The sequence below is a fragment of the Diaphorina citri genome, unplaced genomic scaffold (genome assembly GCF_000475195.1).
Source record: "Diaphorina citri unplaced genomic scaffold, Diaci psyllid genome assembly version 1.1 scaffold1722, whole genome shotgun sequence".
Lineage (NCBI taxonomy): Eukaryota > Metazoa > Arthropoda > Insecta > Hemiptera > Psyllidae > Diaphorina > Diaphorina citri.
In genome coordinates, this window is record NW_007379148.1 from 4,362 (window position 1) to 18,249 (window position 13,888).

The 13,888-nt window shown below is 39.2% G+C and overlaps 1 protein-coding gene across 1 annotated transcript; it reads right to left on the reverse strand.

Moving 5' to 3' along the window:
- Positions 1 to 339: 339 nt before the first annotated feature.
- LOC113470656 (lachesin-like) lies at positions 340 to 11,273 on the reverse strand (the record flags this gene model as incomplete). Its single annotated transcript, XM_026829267.1, has 3 exons — positions 11,160 to 11,273; positions 834 to 984; positions 340 to 453 (listed from the first exon to the last, which is right to left on the reverse strand). Coding segments are annotated over exons 1-3 (379 nt in total), but the record flags the coding sequence as incomplete, so codon positions are not given.
- Between the last annotated feature and the right edge of the window lie 2,615 nt (positions 11,274 to 13,888).

Sequence of the window (13,888 nt, forward strand, 5' to 3'; positions counted from 1 at the left end):
GAGAATAAAGTCTTATTAAGTGGTATGTCGGCAGGTAAAGAAAGTTTAGACTAGTCCAAAGTACGGTCAAACCTAGATAGACAAATAATAGGACAAAACCTTAGATAGCTAGATAGAATGTCAAATAATCAAGGACAAGTAATCAAGGTCAAAGGTACTTACAGAGGACTTCCAAGGTCATATCAACAGTAACAGGATCTCCCACGCCATTGGTGGCGGTACATTGGTATAAAACCTTAGATAGCTAGATAGAAGGTCAAATAATCAAGGACAAGTAAACAAGGTCAAAGGTAATAATAATCAAGGTCAAAGGTAATAATCAAGGTCAAATATACTTACAGAGGACTTCCAAGGTCATATCAACAGTAACAGGATCTCCCACGCCATTGGTGGCGGTACATTGGTATACTCCAGCCTGATGACGGTCTACCTTCTCCAGAGTTATGGAGAAACCTTCCAGGGATTTTTCACCGGATGGGAGAATTCTAATGACATAGAAAGTTAAAAAAATTCAAGGGAAAAAATGTCCAATATGAGGACAATCGGAAGGGATTGGATGTTTGAATTCACAGAAAAATGACAAGCCATACCTATATGAAAGACCAATATAACCTTTTTTTTTAGCAGTTAAAAGGCTGGGATTAAATAGGAGAGAGAAAAAATAAATAAAGTCTACAAGTTGAGTGGTAAAGTTTCGGCAGGTATATTAGAAAGTCAAGACTTTAGTCCAAAGTACGGTCAAACCTAGATAGACAAATAATAGGACAAAACTTAGATAATAGCTAGATAGAAGGTCAAATAATCAAGGACAAGTCAAGGTCAAAGGTACTTACAGAGGACTTCCAAGGTCATATCAACAGTAACAGGATCTCCCACGCCATTGGTGGCGGTACATTGGTATACTCCAGCCTGATGACGGTCTACCTTCTCCAGAGTTATGGAGAAACCTTCCAGGGATTTTTCACCGGATGGGAGTGAACTATCCTGTAAACAGAAAACAAGAGAAAAATTTAGGATTGTAGAACTGATTTGAGGTTGACAGAAAGGCCCTCTGGGGCCTCAATATCAAAAAGAACTATAACAACATGACTTTTGCCATCTCCTCTATAGGGAAAAGTATATAGATATTAATTTATTGAATCTACTTTATACCTAAGGTACCTACCCATGTCTAAGAAAAAAACCACCGTTTCTACCAGAAATTTGAACTATGGTATTTAGTAAATTTATAATGTACCTAGCTCTCTCTCTCTCTCTCTATCTATCCATCTCTCTCTCTCTCTCCTCTTATCCCTTCCTTTTCTTTTCCGTCTCTCGCTCTTCTTCTATATTTCTCTCTCTTTGTGCAATAAATCAACTGATCAACGGGTGTTTTTAAATTTTCCCAGACAGAAGGAGAGAGAGTGAAAAGGACGCCAGAGGGAGACGAAATGAATGAAAGAGAGAGAGAAAGAGAGAGAGAGAGAGAGAGAGAGAGAGAGAGAGAGAGAGAGAGAGAGAGAGAGAGAAGAAAAAGAGAGAGGAGAGAAGAAAGAACTGTACAAAACACACAGTGAAATAAATTGAAAACCGATTAAAAAAAAAAAAAAACTAGGGAAAAAAGTTTTGTGTTGAGTCTTTTTTTTTCAATTATTGAATGGACTGACCACAAGCTTTATCACTCTCCCTCCTCTCTCTCCCTCCCTCTCTCTCTCTCGTCTCCTTCCCTTCGCGTTCATTTGGTTGGCGTTTGCCTATCGTTAAAAAAAAAGAAATAAAAATCAAATTCGTTTTAATACCTGTCAGGAGCAATCACTTTCTAAAAACTTGAATGAAAATATTTCGAAAAATGAATGAATTTAAGCAGTGCGAACGAAACTACTTGGGACCGTAGGTAGTGTTAAAGTGCCTAAAAGGAAAAAAAAGTAGGAAATTCATTTTTGAGTTCCATAAATCCTGTATCAATAGGATAAGGAAAAAGTCGTCTGTGATGTTCACACCAGATTTTTTTTTCTTTTTTCCATTTGCCCCCCCCCCCGCCGGGTGTCTAGTCCAAAGGGAGGTCAGCATAGGGAGGGGGGGGGGGTTCCAGTTGCATTCAAGAGCTCTTCACAAATTTAATGTTTCATTTCAAATAATAATTTATTACCTACAATTATAATTATTACCTACCTACAATGATTTTATTATTTCCTACAATAATAATGATTATTACAATTTTACAATGATGATTAAAGGAAAAATACCTACAAAATGTTTTACTGTTTGCTTTTAGTTGGCAGCATCCTATTCAATATGTGATAGGGTTTTATTGAATGGGAATAATTTCATTCCCCTACGTTATGTCCTAAAAATAGGGTTTCGGTAGGTATTTAGGGTCAACGGGGGAAATGAGAGGACTTGGGTTCTTATTAACATATACTACCCGCCTAGCCGTTCTGAGAACAAATGTTATGTAGGGTAAAGTTCGCGCCGGAGCGGAAATTGAACCCTCGACCTATTGCTTGCAAGGTAGTATTAAGGCAAATGTTATGTACAAGTAATAATTACCGGGTTAAGATGCTCTGAAAATTACTGAGTAGCTTGTGGGATTATTTTGCTCATTAGGAGGTTTTTGATATCCAAATGTATTTGAATTCCCAAGAACTAAAAACACAACACCTACCACCCACAATACCCAATTCGGATTCTACCATTTCTACCCTAACTCAAGATACGAAACTTTAGAGGTAGGTATAGAACTTGTAAAAGAAACAGAAAACGAAGAAGAAGGAGGAGGAAGAGGAGGAGAAGAAGAAGAAAGAGGAGGAGGAGAAGGAGGAGGAAGAGGAGGAGGAGGAGAAGAAGAAGGAGGAGGAGAAGGAGGAGGAGGAAGAGGAGGAGGAGAAGAAGAAGAAGGAGGAGCAGGAGAAGGAGGAGAAAGAGAGAAAAAAAGAGAAGGAAAAACGGGAGAAAGCAGAAAAAAAACTTGTTCGGAATTTGTTTTAAACAAATAAACAAAATTAATACTCGGGAGACACGAAAACAACTTCTTCCAAAAATCCCAGAAAAGTACAAGATTTGCCGAAAAATATCTAGAAGAAAATAGAGGAAGAAAGTGGGTGTGCTCAGGGCCGAAACAGGTTTCAGTGAGATTGGGGCAAGAAAGGACAATAATATTTTAGTACATTACTATCTTTAGGAGCGAAAAATAGTGAAATGGGGCCAATGAAACGCCCCTGAATACGGTCCTGGGCTATTTATGGAGGTGTTTTCGTAAATTCTAAAGAACGATAAGGGCCCCCGAAACAGGATTTCAGTGAGATTGGGGCAAGAAAGGACAATAATATTTTAGTACATTACTATCTTTAGGAGCGAAAAATAGTAAAATGGGGCCCATGAAACGCCCCTAAAAACGGTCCTGGGCTATTTATGGAGGTGTTTTCGTGAATTCTAAAGAACGATAAGGGCCAAAATACCCAATTTGAGGGCATTGGGGAAAAGCGCCTTTTGGGGGAAACTCTTAGGACCTTTGCAGAAACGCATAATTTTGAAAAAAAAAGCGTCCAAAAAGGGACCAACATAGAGTGCCCAATATGAGACTGTAAAGAAGGGGGGGGGGTGGAAAGAAGAAGAGAGAAGGAAGACAGGATAGGAGAAAGCCAGCCGTTCCGAGAACGAACATTATCCCATCAGGATAAAATCCGCCCCGGCCGGGAATCGAACCCACGGCCTAGCGCTTACAAGGCAGACGTACTACCAACTGAGCTAACTAGGCTGGCACTGTAAAGTTTGGTTTGAGACAATGTTCATGTGAAATAGGCCCCTGCCTCTTAGATCCCCTTGGATAAGTTGCCCCAAGAATTAATAAAAATAAATAAAACCCAACTTACTTTTTTCGACCAAATGATGCTAGGGACGGGATTACCAGAAGCTTTACATTCCAAAGTGATGGTACCACCTTTTCTTACTGTCAGCTGACCATTAGATGGCGAGGTACGAATGCTGGGAGGTACTGTGAACAAAGAAAATGAACAACATTGTTAAGGGACACGAAGAACAATAGATCAGTTGCGCTTACTTGGATGATGTTTCAAAGTCATAGAGCAGAAAAAATGAGGACCAACGGAATTTTTCTTTTTCTTCTACGACTTCTAGATCCCGAGATAAATCGATTTAAAAAATGCCGGTAAATCGTGAACTTTGACGTCACGGCATACGCTCCCGTACGCGATGACGTCATAATTCATGACTCCCGCTTCGTTTGTTTGTGCGCAAGCTTCTTTCTGCTCCTCCGCAAGCGTGCTTGCATACTGGCCCTACCTAGCGGACGAAAAAAACAACTGCGTAAAGTCTGACGTCACACATCTTTGAACTCTTTCATTAGAACGTAAAATAAAAATTGAATTTTAGACCTTTTACATTTATTTTTTCGGAGTTTTGACCTCAGATTTGGATTTTTCCCAACTTACATAGTAATCGACCATTTATTTATAATTTTTAATGTTTTACCCATTTGCAACTGCTCCATTAGGGAAATGAACAAAAATATTAGAAAAAGAAGTTTTCCTGAGCGACGTTAAGGCACCTACAGACGATAACTCCAAAAGACCAAATGGAAGGCAATCCAATGCATAGCGTGAGATAGCCTAGTAAGCATGGTGTGTAGAGCGTCTGCCTTGAAAGCGCTGGCTTTCTCCTATCCCGTCCTCCTTCTCTCTTCCCTTGTTGGGATGATAAGACCCCAACAGTTACAGACATATTCCTCTACCAAATCACCCTGTATGTACTGTTTATATTTAGAGTCCAACCCGGCAACCTCCGTGGCTGAGTGGGTATCACACTAGGCTTGCACGCAGGAGGTCCGGGTTCGATTCCCGGCGGAGCCGAGGTTTTTTTCGGCTCTGTGCTTGGAGTTCGGCGTGCACTCATGGCAGCCTTGTGAGGACAATTGAGTAGCTACTTTAATCGAGTAGCGACCAGTGGCGGCATTACCAGAGTAAAAAGAAAAATTATATATGTTATAAATGGTAAAGGAGGCTATCAGTAATGCTGTGATATCCACAAAAATTGTGAAGAAGCTCTCAGCTTCACCACAAAGAAATCATGATTTAGATTTTTAGATTATTTAGAGTCCACCCTGTATGTACCGTTTATATTTAGAGGCCACCCTGTATGGACCAGATTGCAGGCAAATAATCGGCATTACCAGAGTAAAAAGAAAATTATATATGTTATAATTGGTAAAGGAGGCTATCAGTAATGCTGTGATATCCACAAAAATTGTGAAGAAGCTCTCAGCTTCACCAAAAGAAATGATTTAGATTAGATTTTTAGATTATTTAGAGTCCACCCTGTATGTACCGTTTATATTTAGAGGCCACCCTGTATGGACCAGATTGCAGGCAAATAAATTTCCCGTCCGAACTGACTGTTGTTAATCCGGTGGGAGTTTTCCCCACAACACATTAACACCTTTTTAAAATTTCATACTCATTTATGTGTGAGTTGTTTGTTGTTTTTATTCTCTTAAAAAATAAAACAGGTAGATAGCTCCACAGATAGGTATTTAGGGAGTAAGAGCAAGAGAGATATGGAGGGAGAGTTACGGAGAAAGAGCAAGAGAGATAGGGAGAGAGAGATATACAAATAGGGGGAGGGGGAGGGAGGTCATTATTATTACTTACCTAGATGTTAATGGAATAGGGAAAGAAAATCTCAGTTATCCCTTTTTCTCCCTCCCTTCTCTCTCTCTATCTCTCTTACTTTCTATCTCATTTGCCCTTTAACTCTCTCCCTCCCTTTCATGCCTTCTACCCCTTCTCTCTCTCTCTCTTGTATCTTGTCCGTAGGCACCTTACGTTGCATCGCGAAAACTTGTTTCTTCCTTCTCCTCTTCTCTTTTTCCTCTCCTCCTCCTTCTCCTCTTCTCTTCTTCCTCTGCTCCTTCTCCTCTTCTCTTCTTCCTCTCCTCCTCCTCCTTTTTCCAATTTTCCTTTCCTTTCTCCATCCATTTTCATCGCCCTTTTCTCCCCCTCCTATCCGCGTCTCATCCTAAACCCAGTACTTTTTCTATTTTTCGAATTCTAGCAAGCTCTATCTCCCTGTAAAACTTTTCCGATTTCTCAATTCCTATGAATATAGGCATACTACCCACCTAGCCGTTCTGAGAACAAATGTTATGTAGGATAAAGTTCGCGCCGGAGCGGGAATTGAACCCGCGACCTATTGCTTGCAAGGTAGTACTAAGGGAAATGTTATGAACAAGTAATAATTACCGGGTTAAGTTTTAAGATGCTTTGAAAATTACTGAGCACCTTGGGATTTATCTGCTCATTAGAAGGTTTTTGATATCCATAATTCCATATGCATTTGAATTCCCAAGAACTAAAAACACAACACCTACCACCCAATACTCAATTCGGATTCTACCATTTCTACCCTAACTCAAGATACGAAACTTTAGAGGTAGGTATAGAACTTGTAAGAGAAACAGAAAACGAAGAAGAAGGAGGAGGAGGAGAAGAAGAATAAGAAGAAGGAGGAGGAGGAAGAGGAGGAGAAGAAGAAGAAGAAGGAGGAGGAGAAGGAGAAAAAAAAGAGAAGGAAAAACGGGAGAAAGCAGAAAAAAAAAACTTGTTCGGAATTTGTTTTAAACAAATAAACAAAATTAATACTCGGGAGACACGAAAACAACTTCTTCCAAAAATCCCAGAGGTAGATAGCTCCATAGATAGGTATTTAGGGAGTAAGAGCAAGAGAGATAGGAAGAGAAAGTTACGGAGGAAGAGCAAGAGAGATAGGAAGGGAAAGTTAAGGAGAAAGAGAGAAAGGGAGGGAGAGAGATATAAATATATACATATAGGTAGGGGAAGGGAGGTCATTATTATTACTTACCTAGATGCTAATGGAATAGGGAAAGAAAATCTCAGTTATCCCTTTTCTCCCTCCCTTCTCTCTCTCTTACTTTCTATCTCATTTGCCCTTTAACTCTCTCCCTCTCTTTTCATCCCTCCCTTCCTCTTTTATTTCTCTCTCTCTCTTACTTTCTATCTCATTTGCCCTTTAACTCTCTCCCTCTCTTTTCATCCCTCCCTTCCTCTTTTATTTCTCTCTCTCTCTCTTACTTTCTATCTCATTTGCCCTTTAACTCTCTCCCTCTCTTTTCATCCCTCCCTTCCTCTTTTATTTCTCTCTCTCTCTCTCTCTCTTACTTTCTATCTCATTTGCCCTTTAACTCTCTCCCTCTCTTTTCATCCCTCCCTTCCTCTTCTCTCTCTCTCTCTTACTTTCTATCTCATTTGCCCTTTAACTCTCTCCCTCTCTTTTCATCCCTCCCTTCCTCTTCTCTCTCTCTTACTTTCTATCTCATTTGCCCTTTAACTCTCTCCCTCTCTTTTCATCCCTCCCTTCCTCTTTTCTCTATAATAATAATAATAAACTGAATATCAAACAAATTAGGTAGGTACATAGGTACTGATCGAATAAACTACGGGCTAAATAATTCCCGGAGGGACGGGCCCAGCTTGTTTTCTATTTTCTCATGTTCCTATTTCTTTTGATATTTCCACTTCTACATAAATACTAAACTTAATATTCATCCTACCTAGGTACATATTTCATTTTTTAGATTACCTACGTACCTAGATTTTTTTGTTTTTATCCACATTTTCCTTTCCTCCCTCTTGGATATTTTTGGTCCTATTTTTTGCCATACACTTTTTCTTTATATTTATTTTGCTATTTTTTCTTATCTTTTATCTTTCCTAATTTGCTTCTTCTTCATTTTCTTCTTCTTCTTCTCCTGCGCTGTCATCCCCTCCCCTCTTCATACCGAAATGCTCGTCCCAATAGTTCTTCACATAAATTGGAATTTCTCGCAAATTGGCATCAAGCTTCTTCTTCTTCTTCTTCTTCTTCTTCTTCTCGCTGTCATCCCCTCCCCTCTTCATACCGAAATGCTCGTCCCAATAGTTCTTCACATAAATTGGAATTTCTCGCAAATTGGCATCAAGGTTTGCATGCAAGTTCGCTCAATACTGTACTTGTACCCGGGGGTCAAGAACGAAATAAATAAAAACCCCGCACTAATAAATCTAACTGACGGAAACGAAAATAATTTACAGCAAAGGGGAAAATGTTGAAAAAAAAAAACTATGTGTACTTACCTATTTATGTAGGTTCGCTTTTCCCTATATGTATGCTGCTTCTCATTTATCAATTTTAAGCGCTTTTCTTCTTTTGTTTAAAAAGAAAGTCCCGATAAAAGAACTGACTAATTACCTCCAATTAGCACAGTAGCAACTCACTAACAGGTAACAAGAACTTAGAGGTAATAGGGACTTATAACCAGCTCCTATGGTTGCTTCTTAGGTAGGTGCCTATCTACATTGTACCTAACATAATTGTAGGTATATGTAGGTTTATATCTACATTTAAAAAGAGAGAAAAAAGAAAAGAGAAGAAAAAAGAAGAAGAAGAAGAAGAAGAAGAAGAAGAAAAATAAATAAATAAATAAAAAAAAAAAATAGGGGACGAAAAAAGTGTCCTTTTTTTCCGCGTCCAACAAAAGGGGGACACATATCACTGAGCTCTTGACGTTCGCGCGCCTCCCCTGTTTGATTTATGAATTTCAATGAGAGAAAACTGTCTCCAGGCTGTCCCCATTTGAACTGACAAGTCCCCATTTGGACTGACAGGTCCCCATCCGACAAGATGGATGGCGTAGGCGACACCCATCTTGTTACAAGGGGAGGTACGAATGCTGGGAGGTACTGTGAACAAAGAAAATGAACAACATTGTTAGGGGCACGAAGAACAAATAGGGAAATGAACAAAAATATTAGGAAAAGAAGTTTTCGCGAGCAATGATAAGGTGCATACAGACGATGACTTCAAAAGAACAAATGGAAGCCAATCCAATGCATAGCGTGAGTGGCGAGGTACGAATGCTGGGAGGTACTGTGAACAAAGAAAATGAACAACATTGTTAGGGACACGAAGAACAAATAGGGAGATGAACAAAAATATTAGAAAAAGAAGTTTTCGCGAGCAATGATAAGGTGCATACAGACGATGACTTCAAAAGAACAAATGGAAGCCAATCCAATGCATAGCGTGAGATAGCCTATAGTTCATCCAGATCAATGTGACAGCAATCAGTCATCAACCCAAAATGAAGGAACCAATCAGTTTGCAGGAAATCCTTACATTGTTGCAATTGTGGTAAAGGTCTATTTTTGATAAACTCTCTCTTTTACAATGCAGAAGTAGCTCTAAGTTCAGAGGTTGGATTCCAGAACAGGTAAGGTGGATATCGCCTTACCTGACTTTGTTTCACTGTCGGAGCAATGCAGAGGTAGCTCTAAGTTCAGAGGTTGGATTCCAGAACAGGTAAGGTGGATATCGCCTTACCTGACTTTGTTTCACTGTCGGAGGAAGCACTGTGCAAAATTAACTCCCCTTTTAGAGATTCTCTACCATTGCACATCGACATGTTTGGCAACAATGCCTATTTTTTTGCTGCCACATTGATCTGGACACACTATAGTAAGCATGGTGTGTAGAGCGTCTGCCTTGAAAGCGCTGGCTTTCTTCTATCCCGTCCTCCTTCTCTCTTCCCTTGTCGGGATAAGACCCTAAATAGTTATAGACATATTCCTCTACCAAATCACCCTGTATGTACTGTTTATATTTAGAGTCCACCCCGGCAACCTCCGTGGCCGAGTGGGTATCACACTAGGCTTGCACGCAGGAGGTCCGGGTTCGATTCCCGGCGGAGCCGAGGTTTTTTTCGGCTCTGTGCTTGGAGTTCGGGGTGCACTCAGCCTCGTGAGGACGATTGAGTAGCTATTTTAATCGAGTAGCGACCAGTGGCGGCATTACCAGAGTAAAAAGAAAAATTAAATGATATGTTATAAATGGTAAAGGAGGCTATTAGTAATGCTGTGATATCCACAAAAAATGTGAAGAAGCTCTCAGCTTCACCACAAAGAAATGATTTAGATTAGATTTTTAGATTATTTAGAGTCCACCCTGTATGTACCGTTTATATTTAGAGGCCACCCTGTATGGACCAATTTTCTCAATGCTGCAGTGAGCACCAAAGTTGTGGCATAATAACACAAAGAAACTACATTTATTTATTTATTTTCTCATTAATATACATAACAAGCTAAACCTACTTACTGTAATAGAAAGTAAAACGTCGAGAAAAAAAGGAAGTTGGAGGGAAAAGTAACAAGAAATAGAAGAAAACAAGCCTTGATACAGAAACTTATCTTGGAATGGTTAATGGTCCTAGGAGAGTATTGTATGTCATTGAAGATGTAAAATGTGATATGTCTAAGGGGCATATAAGGGAGTGACAATTTTGTTATGCATTTACGTGAAAAAGGATTTAACACGAAAAAATTCCCTTTAATACTCGTATACAAAGACACATTTCACTTTGTTTTAACAAATTAAAATAAGTGGAGATGTAAAAACTCCCAATGAAATAAAATTAGTGGAGATGCCAAAACTCCCACAGTGAAATAGAATCAGTGGAAATGTCAAAACTCTCCATGAAATAAAATTAGTGAAGATGCCAAAAATCCCATGATTACAGATATGTGCTTCGGAACCTGCAGATGTACGTACGTTCAAACAAATGTCCGATTCCAATGTTAATAAAAACATAATTTCAAACAGTTCAAATACCAAAACAGTTACTTCACTTCTACCCTACACTATTTACTATCCATAATAACACTGCTAAACTCCTATCAAAAACCCCCATGAATTTCGCAAGGCAAAGGGTCTGAGGGTTTACTGCCTGGCGAGATCAGATAAGGGCAAATGTATCCCTCACAATGCGATGATTGATTGTCAAATCACATTAGATAAACTAAAACCCATCCCCCATTCTGAAATAACTCGAACCCTTTAACCAAAAGTTTCGTGTTGCATCCTTGTCACATTTGACATCTACATACCAAATTTTAACTCTCTAGCTCTTACCGTTCTCGAGATATTTTGTTTACAGACAGACACACAGACACACACACGGACCAGTGGCTGAAACTTTAGATTTAGGCTCTAGGGACCTCAAAACGTGTTTTGACCCTAAAAACTGACCATCAAAAATTTGACCCGATTACATTACTTTCCTTCCTATACCTAGGATAAGGAAAGTAAAAAATAAATAAAACCCAACTTACTTTTTTCGACCAAATGATGCTAGGGACGGGATTACCAGAGGCTTTACATTCCAGAGTGATGGTACCACCTTTCCTTACTGTCAGCTGACCATTAGAAGGGGAGGTAACTCCCATTGAAAATGAAATTAGTGGAGATGCCAAAAATCCCATGATTACAAATTTGTGCTTCGGAACCTGCAGATGTACGTACGTTCAAACAAATGTCCAATTCCAATTTTAATAAAAACATAATTTCAAACAGTTCAAATGCCAAAACAGTTACTTCACTTCCACCCTATCCTATACTATTTACTATCCATAATAACACTGCTAAACTCCTACCAAAAACCCCCACGAATTTCGCAAGGCAAAGGGTCTGAGGGTTTACTGCCTGGCGAGATCAGATAAGGACAAAATGTATCCCTCACAATGCGATGATTGATTGTCAAATCACATTAGATAAACTAAAACCCATCCCCCATTCTGAAATAACTCGAACCCCCATTTTCTCTGGAAATATAGGGACAATAATATTCTCTCTTAAAGATAAACACATCTTCGAAATTCATAAACAAAATTTCTCCAAGTTTGTGCTTTCGATTGTGTCTCTTTTGCATTTTGATTGCGTTTCTAATGGAACTCTTTTGCAGTTTGCAAAGATAAACATCTTCGAAATTCTAAACATAAACAAAATTTCTCCAAGTTTGTGCTTTCGATTGTGTCTCTTTTGCATTTTGATTGCGTTTCTAATGGAACTCTTTTGCAGTTTGGAGTCTAATAAAAATTCGCTTGCAGTCTCCGTGGTGCAGCTGCTAAGGCGTTCGATTCATAATCGATGCTTTCGATTGTGTCCCTTTTGCATTTTGATTGTGTTTTTAATGGAACTCTTTTGCAGTTTGGAGTCTAATAAAAATTCGCTTGCAGTCTCCGTGGTGCAGCTGCTAAGGCGTTCGATTCATAATCGAGGGGACTGTGGTTCGAATCCCAGCATTGACATGAAATAACCGAGTCAGAGGAATTTTTTTTTTTATGTTTGTTTCTCTTTTTACTTTTTTTCATTCCTTTCGAACTTGTGCAACTCTTTTCACTATCTCGAAAAGCTCCGAGCCATTTTCCATCAAGCAAGTTTCACATTTCACCAACAAGTAACTTGACCAAACTAAACCTGTCATGCAAGCTGTCAGGTAAACTGTTACGTGTGCATCCTTTTTTTTTTTTCGTGTTTGTTTCTCTTTTTACTTTTTTTCCATTCCTTTCGAACTTGTGCAACTCTTTTCAATACTCGAAAAGCTCCGAGCCATTTTCTACTAAGCAAGTTTCACATTTCACCAACAAGTAACTTGACCAAACTAAACCTGTCATGCAAGCTGTCAGGTAAACTGTTACGTGTGCATCCTGCTTCATAGACGCATAAAAAATCTCTACATGTTTCTCACATTGTAAAGCACAGTAAAGCCCTCCCTCCTAAGTGGTTTGTACATACATGGGCCGCCTGTAAAAGCTCAAAGCTCCACTCCTCCACTCTTTTTAAAAGGCAGAAAATTGTGTTTTTAGCTTCAGAAAGCAAATTAGAACTTTTTTTTTCTCTGTTGCGGCCGCCTGTAAAAGCTCCAAGCTCCACTCCTCCACTCTTTTTAAAAGGCAGAAAATTGTGTTTTTAGCTTCAGAAAGCAAATTAGAACTTTTTTTTTCTCTGTTGCGCCTCCAATTAAATTTTCCCTCAGATAAGCATGTACCGTGCTTTCTAGCGAGAATGTTTTATGCCTTTTTTTTCCCCAACATTTTTGTAAGATTTTTATCTACAAATAATAACTCTGTTACTTGTTGGGGTCGGGACTCGGGAGAGGTTGAGAGGGTCTCTCTGAGTATTTGTTAGATAACGTTGTTGTGTTGTTGTTTTTCCTTTGATATCGCCCAGTTTGAGGGGCCTTTCACTGATGGGGATGACATGTCACAAATTGAATTTCCCGTAAAGGTAAGAACACACTACTTGAGCTCACTTGACGTGAGGGTGGTGTGTTTCTACCTTAAGTTAGATAGAATCTAATAGATTCAATGCCTCCTTCCTTCTCCATCTTAGATTGCCTATGGTACTCTGATGCTTATGTAACGCCGATCCCGTCTGACCTACCTCAGTGGTGTAGTGGTCAAGGCGCTCGCCTGGTAAACAGGAGGGCGTGGGTTCAATCCCAGCTGAGGTATGGAATTTTATCCTCAATATAATTTGAGAATTTGACCACAATAATAGTAGTAGCCTACTGCTGGAGTAAAGGGACTTTTCAGTCCTATGCGAGCAGTATAAATAAGCACTATTATTATTACTACTACTACCTAACCTCTTCTGGACTTTCAACTTAAAGCTATTATTTATTATTATTATTATTACACGGGAAAAGGCGAAGAAAAGACTGCAGGAGCTATTTCGGTTTCCAAAGGGGAAACGCAACCGTATTAATGTGTTTCTGCAAGTTTTCTGAAAGGAAAATTCACCTAGATTTTCCTCAAGAAGAAAAAAACCCTTAGTCTGCCTTGTAAGCGCTAGGCCGCGGGTTCGATTCCCGCCCGGGGCGGATTTTATCCTGATGGGATAATGTTCGTTCTCGGAACGGCTGGCTTTCTCCTATCCTGTCTTCCTTCTCTCTTCGATTTCGGGACGATAAGACCATAGCAGTTAAAGTTCCCTCTGTCAAACCTCTTAAAAAAAAAAAAAAAAAAAAAAAAAAAAAAAAAAAAAAAAAAAAACAAAAAAA